General features: G+C 36.6%; 1 protein-coding gene across 2 annotated transcripts in view; it reads right to left on the bottom strand.

Annotated features, from left to right (window-relative positions):
- MICU1 (mitochondrial calcium uptake 1) overlaps positions 1–23,850 on the bottom strand; it is a 246,333-nt gene that overhangs the window by 159,694 nt on the left and 62,789 nt on the right. For both annotated transcript variants that reach the window (XM_059397702.1, XM_059397703.1), the window contains 2 exons: positions 20,020–20,194; positions 6,515–6,677 (listed from right to left, as the gene is read on the bottom strand). In XM_059397702.1, the coding sequence (XP_059253685.1) occupies positions 6,515–6,677; positions 20,020–20,194 (338 nt within the window). The remainder of the gene's footprint in view (positions 1–6,514; positions 6,678–20,019; positions 20,195–23,850) is intronic.

Below are 23,850 nucleotides of genomic sequence, written 5' to 3' on the forward strand. Positions count from 1 at the left end.
AATAGCAGTGGTGATAATGGACATCCCTGCCGTGTTCCTGACCTTAGAGGAAAAGCTTTCAGTTTTTCTCCATTGAGAATGATATTTGTGGTGGGTTTTTCATAGATGGCTTTGATGATATTGAGGTATGTGCCCTCTATCCCTACACTTTGAAGAGTTTTGATCAGGAAGGGATGCTGTACTTTGTCAAATGCTTTTTCAGCATCCATTGAGAGTATCATATGGTTCTTGTTCTTTCTTTTATTGATGTGTTGTATCACATTAATTGATGTGCGGATGTTGAACCAACCTTGCAGCCCTGGAATAAATCCCACTTGGTCGTGGTGAATAATCCTTTTAATGTACTGTTGAATCCTATTGGCTAGTGTTTTGGTGAGAATTTTCGCATCTGTGTTCATCAAGGATATTGGTCTATAGCTCTCTTTTTTGATGGGATCCTTGTCTGGTTTTGGGATCAAGGTGATGCTGGCCTCATAAAATGAGTTTGGAAGTTTTCCTTCCATTTCTATTTTTTGGAACAGTTTCAGGAGAATAGGAATTAGTTCTTCTTTAAATGTTTGGTAGAATTCCCCTGGGAAGCCGTCTGGCCCTGGGCTTTTGTTTGTTTGGAGATTTTTTATGACTGTTTCAATCTCCTTACTGGTTATGGGTCTGTTCAGGCTTTCTATTTCTTCCTGGATCAGTTCTGGTAGTTTATATGGTTCTAGGAATGCATCCATTTCTTCCAGATTGTCAAATTTGTTGGCGTAGAGTTGCTCATAGATGTTCTTATAATAGTTTGTATTTCTTTGGTGTTAGTTGTGATCTCTCCTCTTTCATTCATGGTTTTATTTATTTGGGTCCTTTCTCTTTTCTTTTTGATAAGTCTGGCCAGGGGTTTATCAATTTTATTAATTCTTTCGAAGAACCAGCTCCTAGTTTCGTTGATTTGTTCTATTGTTTTTTTGGTTTCTATTTCATTGATTTCTGCTCTGATCTTTATGATTTCTCTTCTCCTGCTGGGCTTAGGGTTTCTTTCTTGTTCTTTCTCTAGCTCCTTTAGGTGTAGGGTTAGGTTGTGTACCTGAGACCTTTCTTGTTTCTTGAGAAAGGCTTGTATCACTATATATTTTCCTCTCAGGACTGCCTTTGTTGTGTCCCACAGATTTTGAACCGTTGTATTTTCATTATCATTTGCTTCCATGATTTTTTTCAACTCTTCTTTAATTTCCCGGTTGACCCATTCATTCTTTAGAAGGATGCTGTTTAGTCTCCATGTATTTGGGTTCTTTCCAAACTTCCTCTTGTGGTTGAGTTCTAGCTTCAGAGCATTGTGGTCTGAAAATATGCAGGGAATGATCCCAATCTTTTGATACCGGTTGAGTCCTGATTTAGGACCGAGGATGTGATCTATTCTGGAGAATGTTCCATGTGTACTAGAGAAGAATGTGTATTCTGTTGCTTTGGGATGAAATGTTCTGAATATATCTGTGATGTCCATCTGGTCCACTGTGTCATTTAAGGCCTTTATTTCCTTGTTGATCTTTTGCTTGGATGATCTGTCCATTTCAGTGAGGGGAGTGTTAAAGTCCCCTACTATTATTGTATTATTGTTAATGTGTTTCTTTGATTTTGTTATTAATTGGTTTATATAGTTGGCTGCTCCCACGTTGGGGGCATAGATATTTAAAATTGTTAGATCTTCTTGTTGGACAGACCCTTTGAGTATGATATAGTGTCCTTCCTCATCTCTTATTATAGTCTTTGGCTTAAAATCTAATTGATCTGATATAAGGATTGCCACTCCTGCTTTCTTCTGATGTCCATTAGCATGGTAAATTCTTTTCCACCCCCTCACTTTAAATCTGGAGGTGTCTTCGGGCTTAAAATGTGTTTCTTGGAGGCAACATATAGATGGGTTTTGTTTTTTTATCCATTCTGATACCCTGTGTCTTTTGATTGGGGCATTTCGCCCATTAACATTCAGGGTAACTATTGAGAGATATGAATTTAGTGCCACTGTATTGCCTGTAAGGTGACTGTTACATTATATTGTCTCCGTTCCTTTCTGATCTACCACTTGTAGGCTCTCTCTTTGCTTAGAGGACCCCTTTCAAGATTTCCTGTAGAGCTGGTTTGGTGTTTGCAAATTCTTTCAGTTTTTGTTTGTCCTGGAAGCTTTTAATCTCTCCTTCAATTTTCAATGATAGCCTAGCTGGATATAGTATTCTTGGCTGCATGTTTTTCTCATTTAGTGCTCTGAAAATATCATGCCAGCTCTTTCTGGCCTGCCAGGTCTCTGTGGATAAGTCAGCTGCCAATCTAATATTTTTACCATTGTATGTTACAGACTTGTTTTCCCGGGGTGCTTTCAGGATTTTCTCTTTGTCACTAAGACTTGTAAATTTTACTATTAGGTGACGAGGTGTGGACCTATTCTTATTGATTTTGAGGGGCGTTCTCTGAACCTCCTGAATTTTTTTTTTAAAGATTTATTTATTTATTTATTTGACAGAGAGAAATCACAAGTAGGCAGAGAGGCAGGCAGAGAGAGAGAGAGAGAGAGGAGGAAGCAGGCTCCCTGCTGAGCAGAGAGCCCGATGCGGGACTTGATCCCAGGACCCTGAGATCATGACCCGAGCCGAAGGCAGCGGCTTAACCCACTGAGCCACCCAGGCGCCCCTGAACCTCCTGAATTTTGATGCTCGTTTCCTTTGCCATATTGGGGTAATTCTCCCCAATAATTCTCTCCAGTATACCTTCTGCTCCCCTCTCTCTTTCTTCTCCTTCTGGAATCCCAATTATTCTAATGTTGTTTCATCTTATAGTGTCACTTATCTCTCGAATTCTCCCCTCGTGGTCCAGTAGCTGTTTGTCCCTCTTTTGCTCAGCTTCTTTATTCTCTGTCATTTGGTCTTCTATATCGCTAATTCTTTCTTCTGCCTCATTTATCCTAGCAGTGAGAGCCTCCATTTTTGATTGCTCCTCATCAATAGCTTTTTTTATTTCAACTTGGTTAGATTTTAGTTCTTTTATTTCTCCAGAAAGGGCTTTTATATCTCCCGAGAGGGTTTCTCTAATATCTTCCATGCCTTTTTCGAGCCTGGCTAGAACCTTGAGAATTGTCATTCTGAACTCTAGATCTGACATATTACCAATGTCTGTATTGATTAGGTCCCTAGCCTTCGGTACTGCCTCTTGTTCTTTTTTTTTGTGGTGAATTTTTCCGCCTTGTCATTTTGTCCAGATAAGAGTATATGAAGGAGCAAGTAAAATACTAAAAGGGTGGCAACAACCCCAGGAAAATATGCTTTAACCAAATTAGAAGAGATCCCAAATCGTGAGGGGGGAGAAAGGGGATAAAAAGAGGTTCAAAAAGAAAGAAAGAAAAAAAGAAAAAAAAATGAAAAGAATTAAAAAAAGAAAATGAATAAAGAAAAGTATAAAAAAGAAAAAATATATATATTAAACTAGTTAAAAAAGTAAAGGGTAAAAGTTAAAAAAAATTTTGCAGAAGAAGAGAAAAAAAATGAAAAAGAAAAAAATTAAATTAACTGCAAGACTAAAATATCACAGGGAGAAAGCCATGAGTTCCGTGCTTTGCTTTCTCCTCCTCTGGAATTCTGCTGCTCTCCTTGGTATTGAAACTGCACTCCTTGGTAGGTGAACTTGGTCTTGGCTGGATTTCTTGTTGATCTTCTGGGTGAGGGGCCTCGTGTGGTGCTTCTCAAGTGTCTTTGCCCCAGGTAGAATTGCACCGCCCTTACCAGGGGCCGGGCTGAGTAATCCGCTCGGCTTTGCTTTCAGGAGCTTTTGTTCCCTGAGTGCTTTCTGTAGAGTTCTGGAGGACGGGAATACAAATGCCGGTCTCCTGGTCTCCGGCTGGGAGGAGCCGAGAGCCCGGGGCCCCACTCCTCAGTGCGCCCTCAGAGAACAGCGCCCAGTAACTCCCGTCTGCCTGACCTCCGGCTGCGCTCCAAGCTCACCGAGCCTTCGACCGGTGCAAGGTAACCCCCAGCTGTGAGCTTACTGTTGACTCTGTCTCTGTAGCCGGCTTTCCCGTTCTAGTACCTGCAAACTCTGCAACACTCAGACACCCCCGATCCTTCTGTCACCCTGCGGGACCTGAGGCCACGCTGAATCCGCGTGGGCTTCACCCCGGTTTAGCCTCTGGAGCGATGTCCCTCAGTGGAACAGACTTTTAAAAGTCCTGATTTTGTGCTCCGTTGCTCTGCCACTTGCCGGGAGCCGGCCCCTTCCCCCGGGGTCTATCTTCCCGTCGCTTTGGATTCACTTCTCCACCAGTCCTACCTTTCAGAAAGTGGTTGTTTTTCTGTTTCTAGAATTGCTGTTCTTCTTCTCTTCAATCTGCCGATGGATTTGCAGGTGTTTGCAATCTTTAGATAAGCTATCTAGCTGATCTCCTGCTAGCTGAAGTAGTCTCAGCCTGCTACTTCTCCGCCATCTTGAAAGTGACTCTGATAAGAAAGGATCTGCTTTGGCCATGTTGTAATTTGTTTTCTGTATGTCTTACATATTTTTTGTCCCTTGAATCCTCCGATCTTGCCCTTTTGTGTTTATTTTTTTCTAGTGTACCATTCCTATTTTCTCCTCATTTTCCTTTTCTGTATATTTCAAAGTTATTTTCTTAGTGGTTAACTTGGGGATTATAACATCTTAAATTGAAAACAATGTAGTTTGCTTCAACAGTAACATACTTATAACTGTTATTTTATGAATTTGTGTTTTAAATCATAAATGAAGCCAAAGGGAGTTACAAACAAAAAATAAAGCATACTGGCTTTTATATTTCCTTGCATAGTTACCTTTACTGGTCTTTATTATTATTATTATTATTTTAAGATTTTATTTATTTATTTGATAGAGAAAGAGAGAGATCACAAGTAGGCAGAGAGGCAGGCAGAAAGAAAGAGGGAAGCAGGCTCCCTGTTGAGCAGAGAGCCCAACGCGGGTTCGATCCCATCATGACCTGAGCCAAAGGCAGAGGCTTTAACCCACTGAGCCATCCAGGCGCCACATGGTCTTTATTGTTTTTTAATTTCTTTGTATGGCATCAAGTTACTGTCTAGCATCCTTTCATTTCAGCCTAAAGAACTCTACTTAGCATTTCTTGTATAGAAGAACCACAAACAAGAAACTTTCTCCACTTTTGATTATCTGGAAATGTCTTAATTTCTCTTTCTTAGACTCCCATTAAACATTGGTTGGTATACTTGATGGTGCCTCTCATATATTTTAGCTTATGTTCATTTTTATTCACTCTTTTTGAATTCTGCTCCTCTGACTAGACAGTACCAATCAATCTAAATTCTGTGATTAATCTATCTCCCTGTTCAAAACCTACTGTTGAACAGTTCCAGTGAATTCTTCTATTTCAGCTACTGTACCTTTCAAGCTCAAGAATTCTTATTTGGTTCCTTTTTTGTAATTTCTATTCCTTAACGGGTATTCTATATTAAACACATTGTTTACCTTGTTTCCTACAGTTCTCTGTCAACGGTTTCATCTAGTTCTTTGAGCATGTTCAAGGCAGTTGATTTTAAGTCTTTGATTAGTAAATGCAATGCTTGGGCTTCCTCAGGGATAGTTTCTGTTAATTTCTTTTTCTTTCTGTTGATGGGTCATTTATTCCTGATTATTGGTATGTCATATAATTTATTAGAACTGGATATTTGAATATTACAATGTGGTCATTAAAACCAATTCTCCCTATTTCCACTGTTTGATTTATGTATCTTGTTAAGGACTGCAGTCATCAATGTTCAGTAATTTTTTTCCAAAATATTTTTGCAAAGATTGTGTTCTCTGTCATGTGCCACTACTGAAATTTCTATTCTATTATCCACACAGTCAGCAAGTGACATGACAGAGACTTCTTTAAATATTGGAGACGAAAAGAATGAAAACGAAACAAAACAAAACAAAACAAAAAAACACCCCAATATCTCCTAACATTTGCAGACTGGCTCTAAGCTGGGAACCTCCTTTGATTTTTAGCTCCTCCTACGACTCTGCTTTAACTTTCACTACCTCCTCACATGGAACACAAAGATCAACAAGGGGTACAAGCCCACTCATGTCTTTTCCAAACATCTCTGGCCCTGGGCATACTCTGGATTTCCAGGTAGGTGTGTGCAGTGGCCCTTCAAAGCTCCTATTCCTTGAAATGTCTTCCTTCTCAGTTTCCTCCCTTCCAGGCTTTTTGGTCTGTGTGGAGGTTATCCCATCTGTGCTCCCTTGGCCCAGTGGCAACAAGTATATGTCTTTAAATTTTTCTAGTAGATAACACCTGGGTACAATCTCCTCAACCCAGTACTCTGGTTGAGGATAGGCTCATTGACTGTTGACTCCTCCTCTGTACTCCTAAACACTGGAATAGTGCCTGATATTCAGTCCCTACACAATGAGTATAATTACTGCATGTAACTACAATGGCTAGGCAATACAAAGAAAGAAACAAAACAGAATATAACAAAACTAATATCATAATCTCAATTTTCACTTTAGCACTTACGTTCTGGTTGTTTTTCATTTGGTGTTATGGATCGCACAAAATCTTGTGGAGTCATGAACACTTCAGATTCACCAGGTTCATTGATTACTTTCAAGGTGGCAAAATATCGGAAGATTTTGTCTGGTGTAGAATATGCTCTAATTCTATTCTCATATTCCATCACCTAAAATTAGAAATACAGATTATTACTGTATTAAGCAATTCTCATTTTCATTTATTTTCTATCTTATTTCTGGAAATATACTATTATATATTCTTTCCATAACTGAATTTTTTTATATTAGATATAAACTTGAATTTCAAAAACTTATGAACCTTTCCCCTCCAATATACTATTCATACTTCAGTTGAGGCAATGCTTGTGTAACTTTTGTTCAGAGTTTTCTGCAAATAATTTCCTAATTTTTTAAATCATTTAAAAAAACAAAAATGAGAAGTGTTATACAAGAACAGGGCAGCCTATAGATTCTTAAATACCAAATTTTTAAAAAGGGACTGATTTTAAAGTTTTTACTTTGATGCAATTTCTTAAATCCCAAAACAAAGCAGAATCGGAAATTCATAGGTTTAAATAGGTAATAGTCTTTCAAACACAAAATATATTAAGTAATAGTATTAAAAAATAAAATTACATATCATGCAAACGGTTAACAAGTCTGAAGCAAGAAGACTTTTACTTTTGACTATTAGATTAATATTTTACAAACACCATATTTAGGAAAAAGCAGAGCTGGGAAGAACACAATACTTGAATAATACTTGAATAGTAACAAAATAGAATATGGTACACATTTTACTAAAAGAGTATATTAATATGCCCATTTTTTAACCTGGCATCCAAGTTGTGATTCTGTGCATGGAACATACAAAACACTATACCTTCTATATAATACTCTTTTCCAAATATAAGAATGAGAGACATCTTTTTTATCAGAACACTGACTACATAGTATTCTGGTGCAAAGATTTCTCTCGTACCTGAATTCTAGATATTGAGGTGGCAAAAATAAATAATATCTTATAAATAACTGGTGGGAAATGTGTCAAAGCAATATGATCTAAATATCTAATAGTTCAATGTCTAAAAGTCATTTGCTAATATTATGAAAAAATGTTTTTAATTTGCCATATTAGTTGTACTAACACCATAACTGCCAGTCCTGGCTAATTGGTCATTTTGAGGTCACTGACAACAGCAATTGTGATGGTCTTAATCCCACTACCAGATGTACATTCAGTAACAATGAAAGGACTGCTAATTTGTAACTATACATGACAGGAAATCTTTCAGTGCTAATTTGCATTAAAATCTGAGTGCTGACTTCAGAGATTTTATCAAAATATTTGGTATGTGGCAAATACACTAAGGAGCTTTTCAACCCTTTAGCAGCTTTAAAACTCAGCTACGAGTCTTAACTCAAAGGCATTTTTTATTATATTACAACTACCTGCTGGATAATACTGGCTACAGAAGAAAAAACTTTATTTAGGACATCTGTATTCTTGTTCTTTTGAACAACAGCAATAAAAACATTCAGTTTGCTATGTTTAGGATATAAGATATAGCTACTGCAAAAGATGTTTTTCTGAAATAAAAAGTTAAGTCAATCCTATACAAGATAAAGATAGAAAGACAACATGTTAAAAGTCAGTAATTTCCAGACTCCTCAGATTCCTGGGTTGTTAAAAGTCCCTAAATTATGTTGCTGAATATTATTAGTTTTAGTTTAAAACAACAGGCCAAAGAATATAATAGACTTTTTGCATTCCCCAATATTAAAGTTTAATATAGACACACTGTGCAGTACATATTTTACTTTTTTTCACTTAACAATGTATATTGGAGACTGCACCATATTAAATTATATAAAGCTGCCTCCTTTTAAGTGGTTATATTCTTTTCTTTTTTTTTTTTTTTTAATGATTTTATTTATTTATTTGACAGAGAGCGACAAAGCAAGAGAGGGAACACAAGCAGGGGGAGTTGGAGAGGGAGAAGCAGGCTTCCCTCTGAGCAGGGAGCCCGGTGTGAGGCTCAATCCCAGGACCCTGGGATCATGACCTGAGCCAAAGGCAGACACTTATTGACTAAGCCATAGAGGCGCCCCTGAGTGGTTAGAATGCTAGCAAACTATAAAGGGTTTAGAATACAGGATCTAAGGTAACAAAGGCTCAGAAGCCAAGATATACAGCAAAGTGTAGGACCGAAATGGTTAGGTTGGGGAAAAGATTTACGAAGAGAATTATAATAGTTGCATTCAATCATTTACTTAAAACATTCTTGAACTTCATGATGTCAAGTCAGTTCTCTTCAATAAAACTGCTGGTCCTGAAACCAGTTCTATGGTTCAATTTTGGTATAATGCCTAAAGAAAATCAAGGCTATAATATCTTGGGGCCAAGTGAACGCAAGAGACAGTGAATCCCTGTGGGCCCTGATAATAGAAATCTTACACAGGCTTTGAATGAATGCTAACTGTAGCCAGACCCTGGAAAAGGCAGCAGGCAGAAAGATTTCGTAAATAAATTAGTGTCTGGCACACTTTCTCTCTAGATGTGATTAATAAAAGCTAATTTGTACCCCAACAGCTGTCCTTTATGTTAGGAACTCCCTCTCTTTTTCACCTAGTGAATTACGGGCCATCCATAATAACAATCTATCATAAGATGACTTCTTGAAGTTCGATGAAATTCCAGGCCCAATGATACCAGTCTCGTTAAATAAAAAGCCAATTTTGAGGGCAGCAAAATTAAGGAAACTCCCTAATTAGAGGAACAAAAAGAAAAGAGAATGAAAAAGAATGAAGATAGCTTAAGGGACTTACAGCATCAAATGGACCCAAATGTGCATCACTGGGGTCCCAGAAGGAGAAAGAATGAGGGAGAACACTTATTCAAAGAATTGATGACTGAAAACATTCCTAATCTGGGGAAAGAAACAGACATGCAGATGCAGGAAGCTCCAAGAGTTCTAAACAAAATGAATTCAAAGCAGCACATATTGAGACACTTCAGAGTTTTCCAGGAAAACCAAAAGCTGAAGGAATTCATCAACTCTAGATCAATCTTACAAGAAATTTTAAAGGTAATTCCTGAGCCTGAAGAGCCAGGCTGACTCAGTCAGTACGGCATGTGGCTCTTGATCTTGGGGTCCTAAGTTTGAATCACATATTGGATGTAGAGATTACTTAAATAAATGAACTTACTTAAAAAAAGAAGAAGAAGAAGAAGAAGAAGAAGAAGATGATAATTCCTGAACCTAAAACCGAAAGACACCAGTATCAGGAAAACAAAAATGTAAAACTCACTGGTAAAGGTAAATGTATAGTTAACTTCAGAATGCTCTAATTTTGGGGGAGACCTGTGTGGCTCAGTCAGTTAAGTGTCTGCTTTCAGCACAGGTCATGATGCCAGGATTCTGGGATCGAGTCCAGCATTGGGCTCCTTGAGCCTGCTTCTCCCCCAGCCTACCGCTCCACTTATTAGTGCCCTCTCTCTCTGACAAATAAATAAATAAATGTTAAAGGAAAAAAAGAATGTTCTAATTTTGTAATGGTGGTGGATAAATCACTTCTAACTCTAGCATGAAGATTTTTAAAAAGTATTAAAAGAATTACAATGATCTGTAACTGGATAAACAATGTAAAAATATACAAACTGTGATATTAAAAACATAAAACACTGGGGGCAAACAAATGTAGAGCTTTTGTATACATTAGAAGTTGAACTGTGAGTAGCCTAAAATACACTGTTTAACAGTGTTATGTAAGCCCCATGGTAATTACAAAGCAGAAACCTATACCAAATACACAAAAGGTGAAAAGAAAAAAAAAACAACCTAAGCACACTGCTATAGAAAATGATCAAATCACAAAGGAAGAGGACAAGAGAGAAAGAAAGGATAACACTCAGAAAACAAAATGGCAATAGTAAACCCATATCTGTCAGTAACAACTTTAAGTGTAATGTAATCAAAGAAACAAAATGGCAAAAAATCCCCCTCAAAATACAAAAAAAACCCACAAAAAACCAAAAACAACTTTATTGTTTACTTCAGATTTTGGGACACACACAAACTGAAGCAAAGTTGATGGGAAAAGATACTCTATGAAAATGGGAGCAAAAGAAAGCAGGAATAGTTATACTACCAAACAAAATACAGTTTAAGCCAAAAACCATAACGAGACAAAGAAGAGAATAATATAATGATACAAGACCAATTCATTTCTAACTAGTTATGCACCTAAATATATAAAGCAAATGTGAACAGAACTGAAGGGGAAAATACACAGCAATACAGTAAGAGTAGGGGATTTGAACATCCCACTATAAACAATGGACAGACCACCCAGACAGAAAATAAATGAGGAAACACTGGACTTAAAGAAAATGAATTTTAAAAGACATTTACAGAATATTCCATTCAATTGCAGCAGGATACATATTATTCTCAAGCACACATGGAACATTCTCCAGGAGAGATCACATTAGGCCACAAGTCATAATAAATTTAAGAAGACTAAAATCATATTGAGCATATTTTCTGACCATAATGCTAAGCAACTCACAATTACAAGAAGAATACTGGGAAATTAAAAAATGCATGGGGAGGGACGCTTGGGTGGCTCAGTTGGTCAAGCAGCTGCCTTCGGCTCGGGTCATGATCCCAGCGTCCTGGGATCGAGTCCCACATCGGGCTCCGTGCTCAGCAGGGAGCCTGCTTCTCCCTCTGCCTCTGCCTGCCATTCTGTCTGCCTGTGCTCGCTCTCCCCCACTCCCTCTGATAAATAAATAAAATCTTTAAAAAAAAATGCATGGGGATTAAACAACATGCTCCTGTAAAACCAATGGGTCAACAAAGAAAAATTTTAAAACATCTTGAAACAAACAAAAATGGAAACACAACATACCAAACCTTACAGAATATAGCAAAAAACATTTATTTCTAAGAGAGAAATGCATAGCAATAAACTAGTTCCTATGAAGTATTTGTGCCACTGGTCTATATGTTCTATTTTAATGACAGAATACACTGTTTTAATATAACTATGTAATTTTATATCAGGAAGTGGAATTCTTCGAGCTTAGCTCTTCTTTCTCCGGTTCTTTTGTAGTTCTATACAAATTTTAACACTTCTTTTTCTGTGAAAAATTTTCATGTGAAAAATGTGAATGGAATTTTTATATGTATTGCAAGGAAAGTACAGATAGCTTTGGGTAGCATAAACATTTAAATGATATTTATTGTTCTGATCCATGAACACAGGATATTTTTTCATTTGTGTGTCTTCTTATGTATCTTTCATCAAAGACAAAGTTTTCATTGTACAGATCTTTCATAACCTTCGTTAAATTTATTCCTACATATTTTCTTGTTCTTGTGCTATTCTGAATGGAATAATTATCTTTATTTCCTTTTCAGGTAATTCATTGCTGATGTATAGAAACATGTATGATCAATTCTGTATATTCAGTTTATTTCCTGCAGCTCTGCTGAATTTGTTCATCAGTTCCAATAACTTTTTGATTGAGTCTTTAGGATTATCATTATATAAGATCATATGATTTCCAGATAATAATAATTTTCCTTCTTTCTTTCCTTTTTGGATGCTTTATATTTCTTTGTCTTTCCTAATTGCTCTACGTGAAACTCCCAGTACTATTTAGTGAAAGACTGTTTAGAGTGAGCACCCCTGTGAGTCCTCTTCCTCATTACAAAGGAAAAGATTTCAACCTTTCAGTGTTCAATATGTTAGCTGTGGGTTTGTCATATACTGCCTTTCTTAAGTTGAAGTTAAGTTCCTTCTCAACCCAATTTGTTGAGGGCTTTTATCACAAAAAGCTGTTGTATTTTGTCAAATTTAAAGAGCTCCTACAATTAAAAAAAAATCTGATTTAAAAATAGGCACAAGATCTGAAAAGGTGTTTTTCGAAAGAAGACATAGAGATGACTTACAGGTACAGGAAAAGTGCTCAACATCACTAATCGGGAAAATGCAAATCAAAACCAGAATGAGGGGGACACCTGGGTGGCTCGGTGGGTTGGGCCTCTGCCTTTGGCTCAGGTCATAGTCTCAGGTCCTAGGGTAAAGCCCAGCATCGGGCTCTCTGCTCGGTGGGGAGCCTGCTTCCCCCACTCTCTCTGCCTACCTCTCTGCCTACTTGTGATCTTTCTCTGTCAAATTAATAAATAAAATCTTAAAAAATATTTTTTTAAAAACCAGAGTGAGGTATCACCTCACTCCTGTCAGACTAGCTAAAATCAACAACAGAAGAAACAAGTGTTGCCAAGAATATAGAGGAAAAGGAACATTTGTGCACTGCTTGTGGGAATGCAAACTTTTAGTGCAGCCACTATGGAACATGGTATGGAGGCTCCTCAAAATATTAAAAACAGAATTACCATATGATCCAGTAATTCCACTACTGAGTATTTACCCAAAGAATACAAAAACACTAATTTGAAGAGATAAACACCCTATTTATTGCAGCATTATTTGTAAAAGCCAAAACATGGAAGCAACCCAAGTGTCCATCAATAGATGAATGGAAAAAGAAGTGTGTATACACACAAACACACACACGCGCGTGCAGGTGACAAAAATACTACTCAGCCATGAAAAAGTGACATTTTGTCATTTGCAACAATGTGGATGGATCTAGAGGGTAAAAGGCTAAATGAAAATAAGTCAGTTAGAGAAAGACAAACACCATATGATTTCACTCATGTGGAATATACAAAATAAACAAGCAAAGGGGGGGAAAAAGACAAAAAAAACAGGCTATTAAGGCATCTGGGTAGCTCAGTCAGTTAAGTGCCTGACTCTTGATCTCAGCTCAAACTCAGGTTTGTGAGTTTAAACCCCACATTGGGTTCCACATTGCATAAGGAGTCTATTTACAAAGAACCAACCAAACAAACAAAAAAAAACCCAGACTCTTAAATATAGAGAACTGATTGTTACCACAGAACAGGGGGGTGGGAGAGGGGTTAAAGAGGTGGTAGGATTATTAAGGAGTGCAAATGTCATGATGAGCACTGGATGATGTATGGAATTGCTGAATCACTATACTGCATACCTGAAATCAATATACCATTGTTACGTTAACTTACTGGAATTAAAATGAAAACTTTAAAAGCCAAAAAATAAAAAAAAAATTTAAAAAAAGGGAAACAAAAACCCTACAAAAACCAAGTCAATTAAATGGGCAGAATGACCTCAATAGGCATTTTTTCAAGGAACACATCCAAATAGTGAATAGATACATGAAAAGGTGTTCAACATCACTAATCATCAGAAAAATGCAAATCAAAACCACAGAGATACCACCTCACACCTGTTAGATGGTTATCATCAAAAAGAGAAAAGATGGGGCACCTGGGTGGCTCAGCTGGTTGGAAATCGGACTCTTGGTTTCAGCTCTGGTCATGATCTCAGGGTCATGAAACTGAGCTCTGCATCAGGTTCCATGTCCAGTAAGGAGTATGCCTGAAGATTTACTCCCTCTACCCCTCCCCCAATGCAACTGTGCATTCACATGCTCTCACATGCGCGCGCTCTCTCTCTCTCTCTTTCAAAATAAATAAATAAATCTGGTAGGTTTTTCTTTTTTTTTCTTTTAACGTTAAAAAAAAGAGAAAAGAGGGGTACCTGGGGGGCTGAGTTGGCTAAGTGTCTGCCTTCAGCTCTGGTTATGATCCTGGAGTCCTGGGATTGAGTGCCATGTCAGGCTCCCTGACCGCTTCTCTTTCTGCTCCCCCCACCATGCTCTCTCCCATAGTCTCTCTCAAATACATACATAAAATCTTTTAACAAAAAAGAGAAAAAGGAAAGATAACAAGTGTACATGAGCATATGGAGAAAAGGGAACTTTTTACACTGTTGGTGGGAATGTAAATTGGTTCAACTTCTATGGAAAGCAGTATGGAGGTTCCTCAAGATATTAAAAACAGAACTACCACCTCATCCAGAAATTTCACTTCTGCGTAATATGCAAGGAAAATCAAACTGTTATCTTTTTTTTTTTAATAAACATATAATGTATTATTAGCCCCAGGGGTACAGGCCTATGAATTGCCAGGTTTACACACTTCACAGCACTCACCATAACACACATCCTCCCCAATGTCCATAACCCCACCACCCTCTCCACCCCCACCCGTCACCCTCAGTTTGTTTTGTGACATTAAGAGTCTCTTATGGTTTGTCTCCCTCCCGATCCCATCTGGTTTCGTTTATTCTTTTCCTACCTCCCCAAACCCCTCACGTTGCATCCCCACTTCCTTATTTCAGGGAGATCATATGATAGTTGTCTTTCTCTGATTGACTTAGTTCGCTAATAAGCATAATACCCTCTAGTGCCATCCATGTTGTCACAAATGGCAAGATTTCATTTCTTTTGATGGCTGCATAGTATTCCACTGTATGTATGTATATATATATATATATATATATATATATATATATATATATATATCACATCTTCTTGATCCATTCATCTGTTGATGGACATCTAGGTTCTTTCCATAGTTTGACTATTGTGGACATTGCTGCTATAAACATTCAGGTGCACATGCCCCTTCGGATCACGACGTTTTATCTTTAGGGTAAATACCCAGTAGTGCAATTGCTGGGTCATATGGTAGCTCTATTTTCAACTTTTTGAGGAATCTCCATGCTGTTTTCCAGAGTGGTTGCACAAGCTTGCATTCCCACCAACGGTTTAGGAGGGTTCCCCTTTCTCTAAATCCTCACCAGCATCTGTTATTTCCTGACTTGTTAATTTTCGCCATTCTGACTGGTGGGAGGTGGTATCTCATTGTGGTTTTGATTTATAATTCCCTGATGCCGAGTGATATGGAGCACTTTTTCATGTGTCTGTTGGCCATCTGGATGTCTTCTTTGCAGAAATGTCTGTTCATGTCCTCTGCCCATTTCTTGATTGGATTTTTTGTTCTTTGGGTGTTGAGTTTGCTAAGCTCTTTATAGATTTTGAGATACTAGCCCTTTATCTGATATGTCATTTGCAAATATCTTCTCTCATTCTGTCCATTGTCTTTTGGTTTTGTTAACTGTTTCCTTTGCTGTGTAAAAGCTTTTGATCTTGATGAAGTCCCAATAGTTCATTTTTGCTCTTGCTTCCCTTGCCTTTGGCGATGTTCCTAGGAAGAAGTTGCTGCGGTTGAAGTCAAAGAGGTTGCTGCCTGTGTTCTCCTCAAGGATTTTGATGGATTCCTTTCTCACATTGAGGTCCTTCATCCATTTTGAGTCCATTTTCGTGTGTGGTATAAGGAAATGGTCCAGTGAAACCAGTATCTTGACGATATATCTGTACTCCCATGTTCAATATACCATGATTCACAAGAGCCAATATATGGAAATAACTAATATGTGTCACGGGATCTCTTGGGACTCTCAACTGCCAAAACAAATTTTGAAAAAGAAGAACAAAGTTTGAGGACTACCACATCCTGATTTTAAGATTTATTATAAAACTACAGGGTGCTTAAATGGCTCAGTCAGTTAAATAGCTGCCTTCAGCTAGGGTCATGATCCCAGGGTCCTGGGATCAAGTTCCGCATCAGGTTCCCTCCTTGTCAGGGAGTCTGTTTCTCCCTCTCCTTCTACCCATCCCTGCTGCTTGTGCTTGCTTCCTCGCTCTCTCTCTCTCTCTCTCAAACAAATAAATAAAATCTTGTAAAACTACAGTCACCAAAAGAATGTGGTACTGGCATAAAGACAGACATATAGACCACTGGAATAGAATACAGACCCAAAAATACACCCTCACATCCATGGTTAAATGATTTTTGACAAGGAAGCCACAACCATTTAATGGAAAAAAGGATAGCTTTTTCAACAAATGGTGCCAGGAAAATTCATATCCACATACAAAAGAATGAAGCTGCAGTAGATAAGATCTAACTCCATAATAAGAAATAAACTAAGGGGGTGCCTGGGTGGCTCAGTTGGTTAATAAGTGCCCAACTCATGATTTCGACTCAGACTGTGATCTCATGGGTTGTGGGACTGAGGCCTGCAACAGGCTCCATGCTCAGCATGGAATCTGCTTGTCCCTCTCCCTTCCACTCTACCCATCCTATCCCATCCCTGCTCTCATGCATTCTCTACCTCTCTAAAATAAATAAATAAATAAATAAATATTTTAAAACAACTAACTTGAAATGGATCAAAGACCAAAATAAAAGACCTAAAACTATTTACTTATGGAAGAAAACATAGGTTGAAAGCAACACAACATTAGATTTGGTAATGATTTCTTAGATATGACACCAGAGGCATAAGCAACAAAGAAAAAAAAAAGTTCATACAATGAGATGAAATAATTGCAAATCATATATCATATATCCGATAAGTGGTTAACAGATTTTATAGAGAGACCTCCTAAAACTCAACAATTAAAAACAACAACAACAGAGTTAAGAAATGGGCAAAGGATATGAACATTCCTACAAAGAAGACATACAACTGACTACTAGGCACATGCAAAGTTGTTCAACGTCACTGACATTATGGAAATGCAAATGAAAACTGTACTGAGATAGCACCTTACATCTGTTAGGATGGCTAATCTAAGATAAGAACATAGCAAGTGTTGGCAAAGATATGGACAAAGTAGGAACGCAAAATGGCTTAACACTGGTGGGAATGCAAAATGGCTTAACACTGTGGAAGACAGTATGGTGGTTCCATAAGAAAATTAAAAATAGGATTACCATACGATCTAGCAATTTCACTTCTGGGTAGATACCCAAAAGAAGAGAAAGCAAGGTCTCCAATAGATATTTGTTCACCTACGTCCACAGCATTTTTCAAAACAGCTAAAATGTGGAAGCAACACAAATATCCATTAAAAGATTGAATGGATGACCAAAATGTAGTATATTCATACCCTGTAACATCCCCCAAAGTAAGAAAATTCCAACATATGCTAAAACATGATGAACCTTGAGGACATTACATGAAGTGCAACAAGCCAGTCACAAAAATACAAATACTCTATGATTCCACTTGTATGAGGTTCTTTTAGCATTCAAAATCATGGAGAAAAAGCAGACAGGTGGTTTCGAGGGGCTAGAGAAGGGGGTAGTAAAGAGTTACTGATAAATGAGTATAGATTTTCAGTTTTATAACATGAAAACAGCTATGGAGATGGGTGGTAAGAAAATGCTGATACTCTGTGATAAAATGTACATTTAAAGATGGTTAACATAGTAAATGTGACATTTTAACTATTTTACCACCATAAAAAAAAAGGGGGGGTGGGAAGAAAAGAGGCCCCGGGGCAGTAGGGGAAGAACTACTGAGAAAAAATATAAAGAACAGTTATAAGATATGCAGTATAGGTTGTGAGGATGTAAGGTAAGAGTTCCAAGAAAAAAGAAATGGCCATGAAACAATACTGAAGCAGTGTGTGAGAATTTTTCAGAATTCAGAACTTGATGTGTCAGAAGGGACAAGAAAATTGAAAACTAACAATTAAAAATCAAAAATAAAATGAAAGAAGATAAAATCATATAAATATTAAATGAAAGAGAAGCACATATAACAACAGTATAACATAAACTGATTGACAGGGCTGTCCTAACTCTTTGGACCTGGGAATTTTTTTTTTTAATGAAAACTAAAACACACAAAACCACCAGGCCACACGTGATATTAATAAATCACAAATTAAAGCAAATGACTCACCTCTGAAAAAGAGGGAAAAAATGGGACTGGAGAAAGTATACAGCAATGTATTTTTTATATTCATTTTGTTTCTTTAAAAAATAAATGAAGCAAGAATAGTCAAATGTTAAAACTTGACAAAAATAAGTGTCAGATATGTACATTATCATTATAGTAGTCCCTATTTTTTTCCTCACTGAATATTTGAAATATTACATAAAAATCAAGACAATATAAAAGAACAAAACCAAAAAGCTTAAGAGAAAAGTGAGGATGTCAAAGAGAAGCTGTAGAGGCTGGAACAGTTTGGTGCAGCAGGAAAGAAGGTGAATGGTAAAAAAAAAAAACTCAAAAATGCAATTTATTACTTTATTAAAGGTGGAAAAATCTTTAACATGTCTATGTAAACTATGTAATAAATGAAAAGACAAAGAGTAACTGAGGAAACTGGACAGAAGAAAAAATAAGTGTTGAAACAGGTTCTTGGGGAAACAGGATGACATGTGTAATGGTTACCCTTGAACATGGAAAACTAAGCTCTTCCGCTGAGACTATAGTGAAAAAATAATTATTTCAGAAATAGATTAGAAAGGTTTTATAGCCATGGGAGTTACAAATTAAGTAAATTATATTGATCAAGCTTTCATTTTTATCTGCAAAGTATGATATATGGTCACTGCTAAGCAGAAAGCAGGAGAAGAAAACGGAAAGTTCAAAAATAAATCTTTATTTGGGTAATTTTAGCTCTATTTTGTAAAATGTAAAAACTATAAATTAAACTGCTGGCACAAGATAAATTGAAACTTTACTCAAATTCACTCAGGGCAAAAGATCAAATAAATATATCATTGTAGAAACACTGGGATAGTTGACATATATCACTTTGTGTAAGTTATAACATATCATTTTTGTTCAAATTCACCTCAATCAGAAACAGATTAGAGAAATGAAAAAACATATTTAATAATTTCATCTAAACAAACAATCCAAATTTCTCAAAGGAACTCTTCTTGCAAATATACACCCCACACACACACAAACACGCATGCAACACAGAAATAACTCAAATTATTGTGCTACACTTATTAGCTACATTTTATCAAAGGAAGCAATTCCCTGAATTTCAACATTAACATGCAGATGTCTAAGAAATTCATCCTTTTGACTTTTCATTACTCATGTCTGATGAATTCAAATGCTCAGTATCATAGGAATACTATACTGGAATTGAAATTTTTCTGAGGTAGAGCTCTGTAACAGCAAGTTGTATTAAAGATGTTAAAAGCTGAAGTCATTCAACGTTTATACTATCATCAAAATTAGTTGAATTTTTGGAAATATTTGTGTATTTCCAAAGAGAGGTTATTCTGCCTTTACAAATTTGGCATCATAAATCAATTGTACCAAAGACTTAACATTTCCAAGAACATTTAGCATCAGAAAGATCTGGAAAGCAAGAATCAACTAAAATAGCAGCATTAAAAGAGTGAAGAAAATATATGCAAATCCTGATTATCAATTCTAGATCTTTTCACTAGCCCCATCAACTTCACATTCCAGGACTATATTTGCCTTTTTAGAAAATGACAGAAAAAACCTGTATCCCTGGGGCTAAAAATACATTATATGTTTATAAAAAAAATTTAAAAATTAATAAAAAAAAAAGAAAATGACAAAAAAATAACAGAGAGGTGACTATCATTGTAAGGAGAATATGAGCCATCTGAAATAAACTATAAAAGATACTCAAATGCATTATTCTAATTAGAATTAACAAGAGCTTTGACTAATTTATAAGACTGTGTTCCATACTTTTCTGTCTCTGAACCCAGAACGTTTCTTCTTTTTCTCTTCTGGATGAGACTCAAGACAAACATCTGCAGCTTTTTTTTCATCGTTACCAACTTCTCCTTCATCCTTATTCTTCCCTTTATCACCGACTTCACTCTTTAGGTTGTTAACGGATGGTGGAGATTCTGCAAGGGCCCTGGATATGCAAAAAGATAAATTTGCATTAATCAAGAAATAAAGATTTTCAGATAGTTTAGCAGAAGCAACAGCAATGAAATCTGTGAAAACTTCTACATGAAGAGGTTCCTCAAAAAGTTAAAAATAGAACAATCATATGATCCAACAATCCCACTTCTGGTTTTATATCCAAAAGAACTGAAAGCAGAGTCATGAAGAGATTTTTACACATTCATGTTAATAGCAACACTATTCACAACAGCTAAAATGTTTGAAGTGACTGAGATGTCCACAGATAGATGAGGGATTAAGGATTACGTGGCATCTACATACAAAAGAGTAACATTCAGCCTAAAACAAAGGATATGATACTAAAAGCACAGGCAACAAAAGAAAAAAGAGACAAGCAGGATTACATGAAACTAAAAAACTTGAGGACAACAAAAGAAACAATCTACAAAATGAAAAGATAACCCATGAAATGGGAGGAAATATCTGCAAACAATATATTTAATAAAGGGCTAATATTCAAAACATATAGAGAACTCTTACAACATTATAGCAAAACCCCCCAAATAACCTGATTAAAAATGAGCAAAGGAAGTGAACAAAAGATACATCAACAGCCAACATATATACAACAATGTGCTCAACATCATCAGGGAAATGCAAATTGAAACTGCAATGGGATATTACACTCACACCTGTTAGGACAGATATGATAAAAGAAACAAGAAAGATAACAAGTGTTGGTGAGGATGTGCAGAAAAGGGATCCCTGGTACACTGTTGATGGGAATGTAAATTGATACAGCCATCTTGGAAAACAGGATGGAAGATTCTCAAAAAAACTAACAATAGAAGTACAATATCATTCAGCAATCCCACTTTGGATATATATCCAAAGAAACTGAAATCAGGATCTCAAAGAGATCGATATTCCCACGTTCATTGCAGCATTATTCACCATAGCCCAGACATGGAAGCAACCTAAATGCCTATCAGTCAACAAATTAAAATGTGATATGTGCAACACACACACACACACACACACACACACACACAGAGGAATACTATTCAGCATCAAAAAAAGGAAATCTTGCCATTTATGACAATACAGATGAACCTAGAGGACATTATGGTAAGTGAAATAAGCCAGACACAGAAGAACAAATACTATATTATATCACTTACATTATGAATATAAAACAGTCAAACTCATAGAGGCAAAGAGTAGAATGGTGCTTTCCAGAGGATGGGCGAAGGGGAAAGAGGAGATATTAATCAAAGGGTAGAAATTTTCAATTACACTAAGTAAGTCCTAGAGATCTACTGAACAGCACAGTGCCTATAGTTAAAAAAAAAACTACTGTATATTAAAAACTTTGCCAAGGGGTGGGGGGCTGGGGTGGAGGGCTTGGGTTGCTCAGTGGGTTAAGCGTCCACTGTTGATTTCCGCCCAGGCAGTGATCTTAGGGTCTTGGGATTGAGCCCTGAGTCAGGCTCTGTGCTCAGTGGCTGTCTGAGCTCAGTGCGGAGTCTGCTTGTCTTTCTCCCTCTGCTCCGCCCTCCACATTCTCTCTCTCTCTCTCTAGTAAATAAATAATTAAACTCTCTTAAAAATTTGCTAAGAGGATAGGCCTTATGCTAAGTGTTTTATCACTAAAACAGCCTATAATAATAACAAATAAGAGGGTGGGAGAAAACTTCTAAAAGTGACGGACAGATTTATGGCACAGATTGCCATGATGGATCACTGGTGTATACTTATCTCTAACTCCTTTAATTTGTCTGCATTAGTTATGTACAGCTTTTTGTATGTCAAAAAATTTTTAAGTAACTCTCTGAAAGAAAACTAAAAAAGGAAAGGAAATTGTACCACATGCTACAACATGGATGAACCTTGAAGACATTATCCCAAGTGAAATGAGCCAAAAAGAAAAATAATCTATGATCCTACTTATATGAGGTATCTAACATGGTCTATTTCAAAGAGACAGGAAATAGAATGATGGTAATCAGGGGCTGCAGGGAGAGGGAACAGAGGTATTTAATGGATAAAGAATTTCATTTCTGTAAGATGATAAAATGCTAAAAACCTGTTTGTCAACAGTGTGAATACACTTAACACAACCGAACTGTACACTTAAAAACAGTTAGGATGGGGTGCCTGGGTGGCTCAGTCATTAAGCATCTGCCTTTGGCTCAGGTCATGATTCCAGGGTGCTGGGATCGAGCCCCATGTTGGGCTCCCCACTCAACAGAAAGCCTACTTCTTCCTCTCCCACTCCCCCTGCTTGTATTCTCTCTCTAACTCTCGTTCTCTGTCAAATAAACAAATAAAATCTTTAAAAAAAAAAAAAGGTTAGGATGATAAAGTCTGTTATTTTTTTAAACATGAAAAAATGAATTGAAAGAATAAATGTGGGGCCAAAAGACTTAAAAATTGGTATTTAAATAAAAACACATACATAAAAAAATTCTACATTAAGACAAAAATCTGATGGACTTATCAGGTTAATTCAACTATTAATAGCAAGAAAAAGACTGAAATGTTCAGGAGAAGCCCCTCTAGCTGATTAGAGATTGAAAGTGAAACTTTATTCTATGAAAGTTTTTCCTAACTTCTTCATCCAAGCTAATGACTTTATTTTTTCAAATTGCTACATGACTTAGTGACTAAACCATATCACACAATTTGTTATTTTATATTTCCAGAATCTACCTTGCTCTTTAACTATTAAAGTCAAATGACTCTGTTCTTTTTACCAACGAAATACTGTCAAATATCAGCACTGTCATGTGGTTCAACATAGTATGATCATTAAGAAACAGGCTACACAGAAGAAAGAGAGAATAAAAATTAGAGTGCGTATATCTATATATATACAGACGAGAGAGAGAGAAACTTAAAAAAAAAAAAAATGAACAACAGATCAATGAAACCAGAAGCTGGTTCTTTGAGAAGATCAACTAAATTGATAAACCTTTAGCTAGACTTATCAAAAACAAAGAGAAAGAGAGGGAGGGAGGGAGAGAACTCAAAGAAACATAATCAGAAACGAAAATGGAGAAATAACAACTGACACCAGGGAAATGCAAAGGATTCTAAGGGATTATGAAAAATTATGTGCCAACAAACTGGATAACCTAGAAGAAATGGATAAATTCCTAGAAACATACATAAAACCTCCCAAAACGGAATCAGGAAGAAACAGAAAACTTGAACAGACTAATTACCAGCAATGAAATGGTACTGGTAATCAGAAGACTTCCAACCAACAAAAGTCCAGGACCAGATGGCTTCATAGGTGAATTATACCAGACATTTAAAGAAGAGTTAAAACCTATTTTTCTCAAAATATTCCAAAAATATGGTACTGACACAAAAACAGACACATAGATCAAGAGAACAGAATAAAGAGTATAGAATAAACCTATAATTATATGGTCAATTAATTTACAACAAAGAAGGAAAGAATACGCAATGGGAAAAAGTCTTTTCAACAAATGGTGATGGGAAAACTAGACAGCTCCATGCAAGAAAATGAAACCAAAGCACTTATACTATACACAAACATAAACTCCAAATGGATCAGACACCTAAATATGAGACCTGGCACCATAAAAATCCTAGAAGAGAACACAGGCAATAATTTCTCTGACACTGGCGGTA

Source organism: Mustela nigripes, chromosome 4, assembly GCF_022355385.1.
Source record: "Mustela nigripes isolate SB6536 chromosome 4, MUSNIG.SB6536, whole genome shotgun sequence".
Lineage (NCBI taxonomy): Eukaryota > Metazoa > Chordata > Mammalia > Carnivora > Mustelidae > Mustela > Mustela nigripes.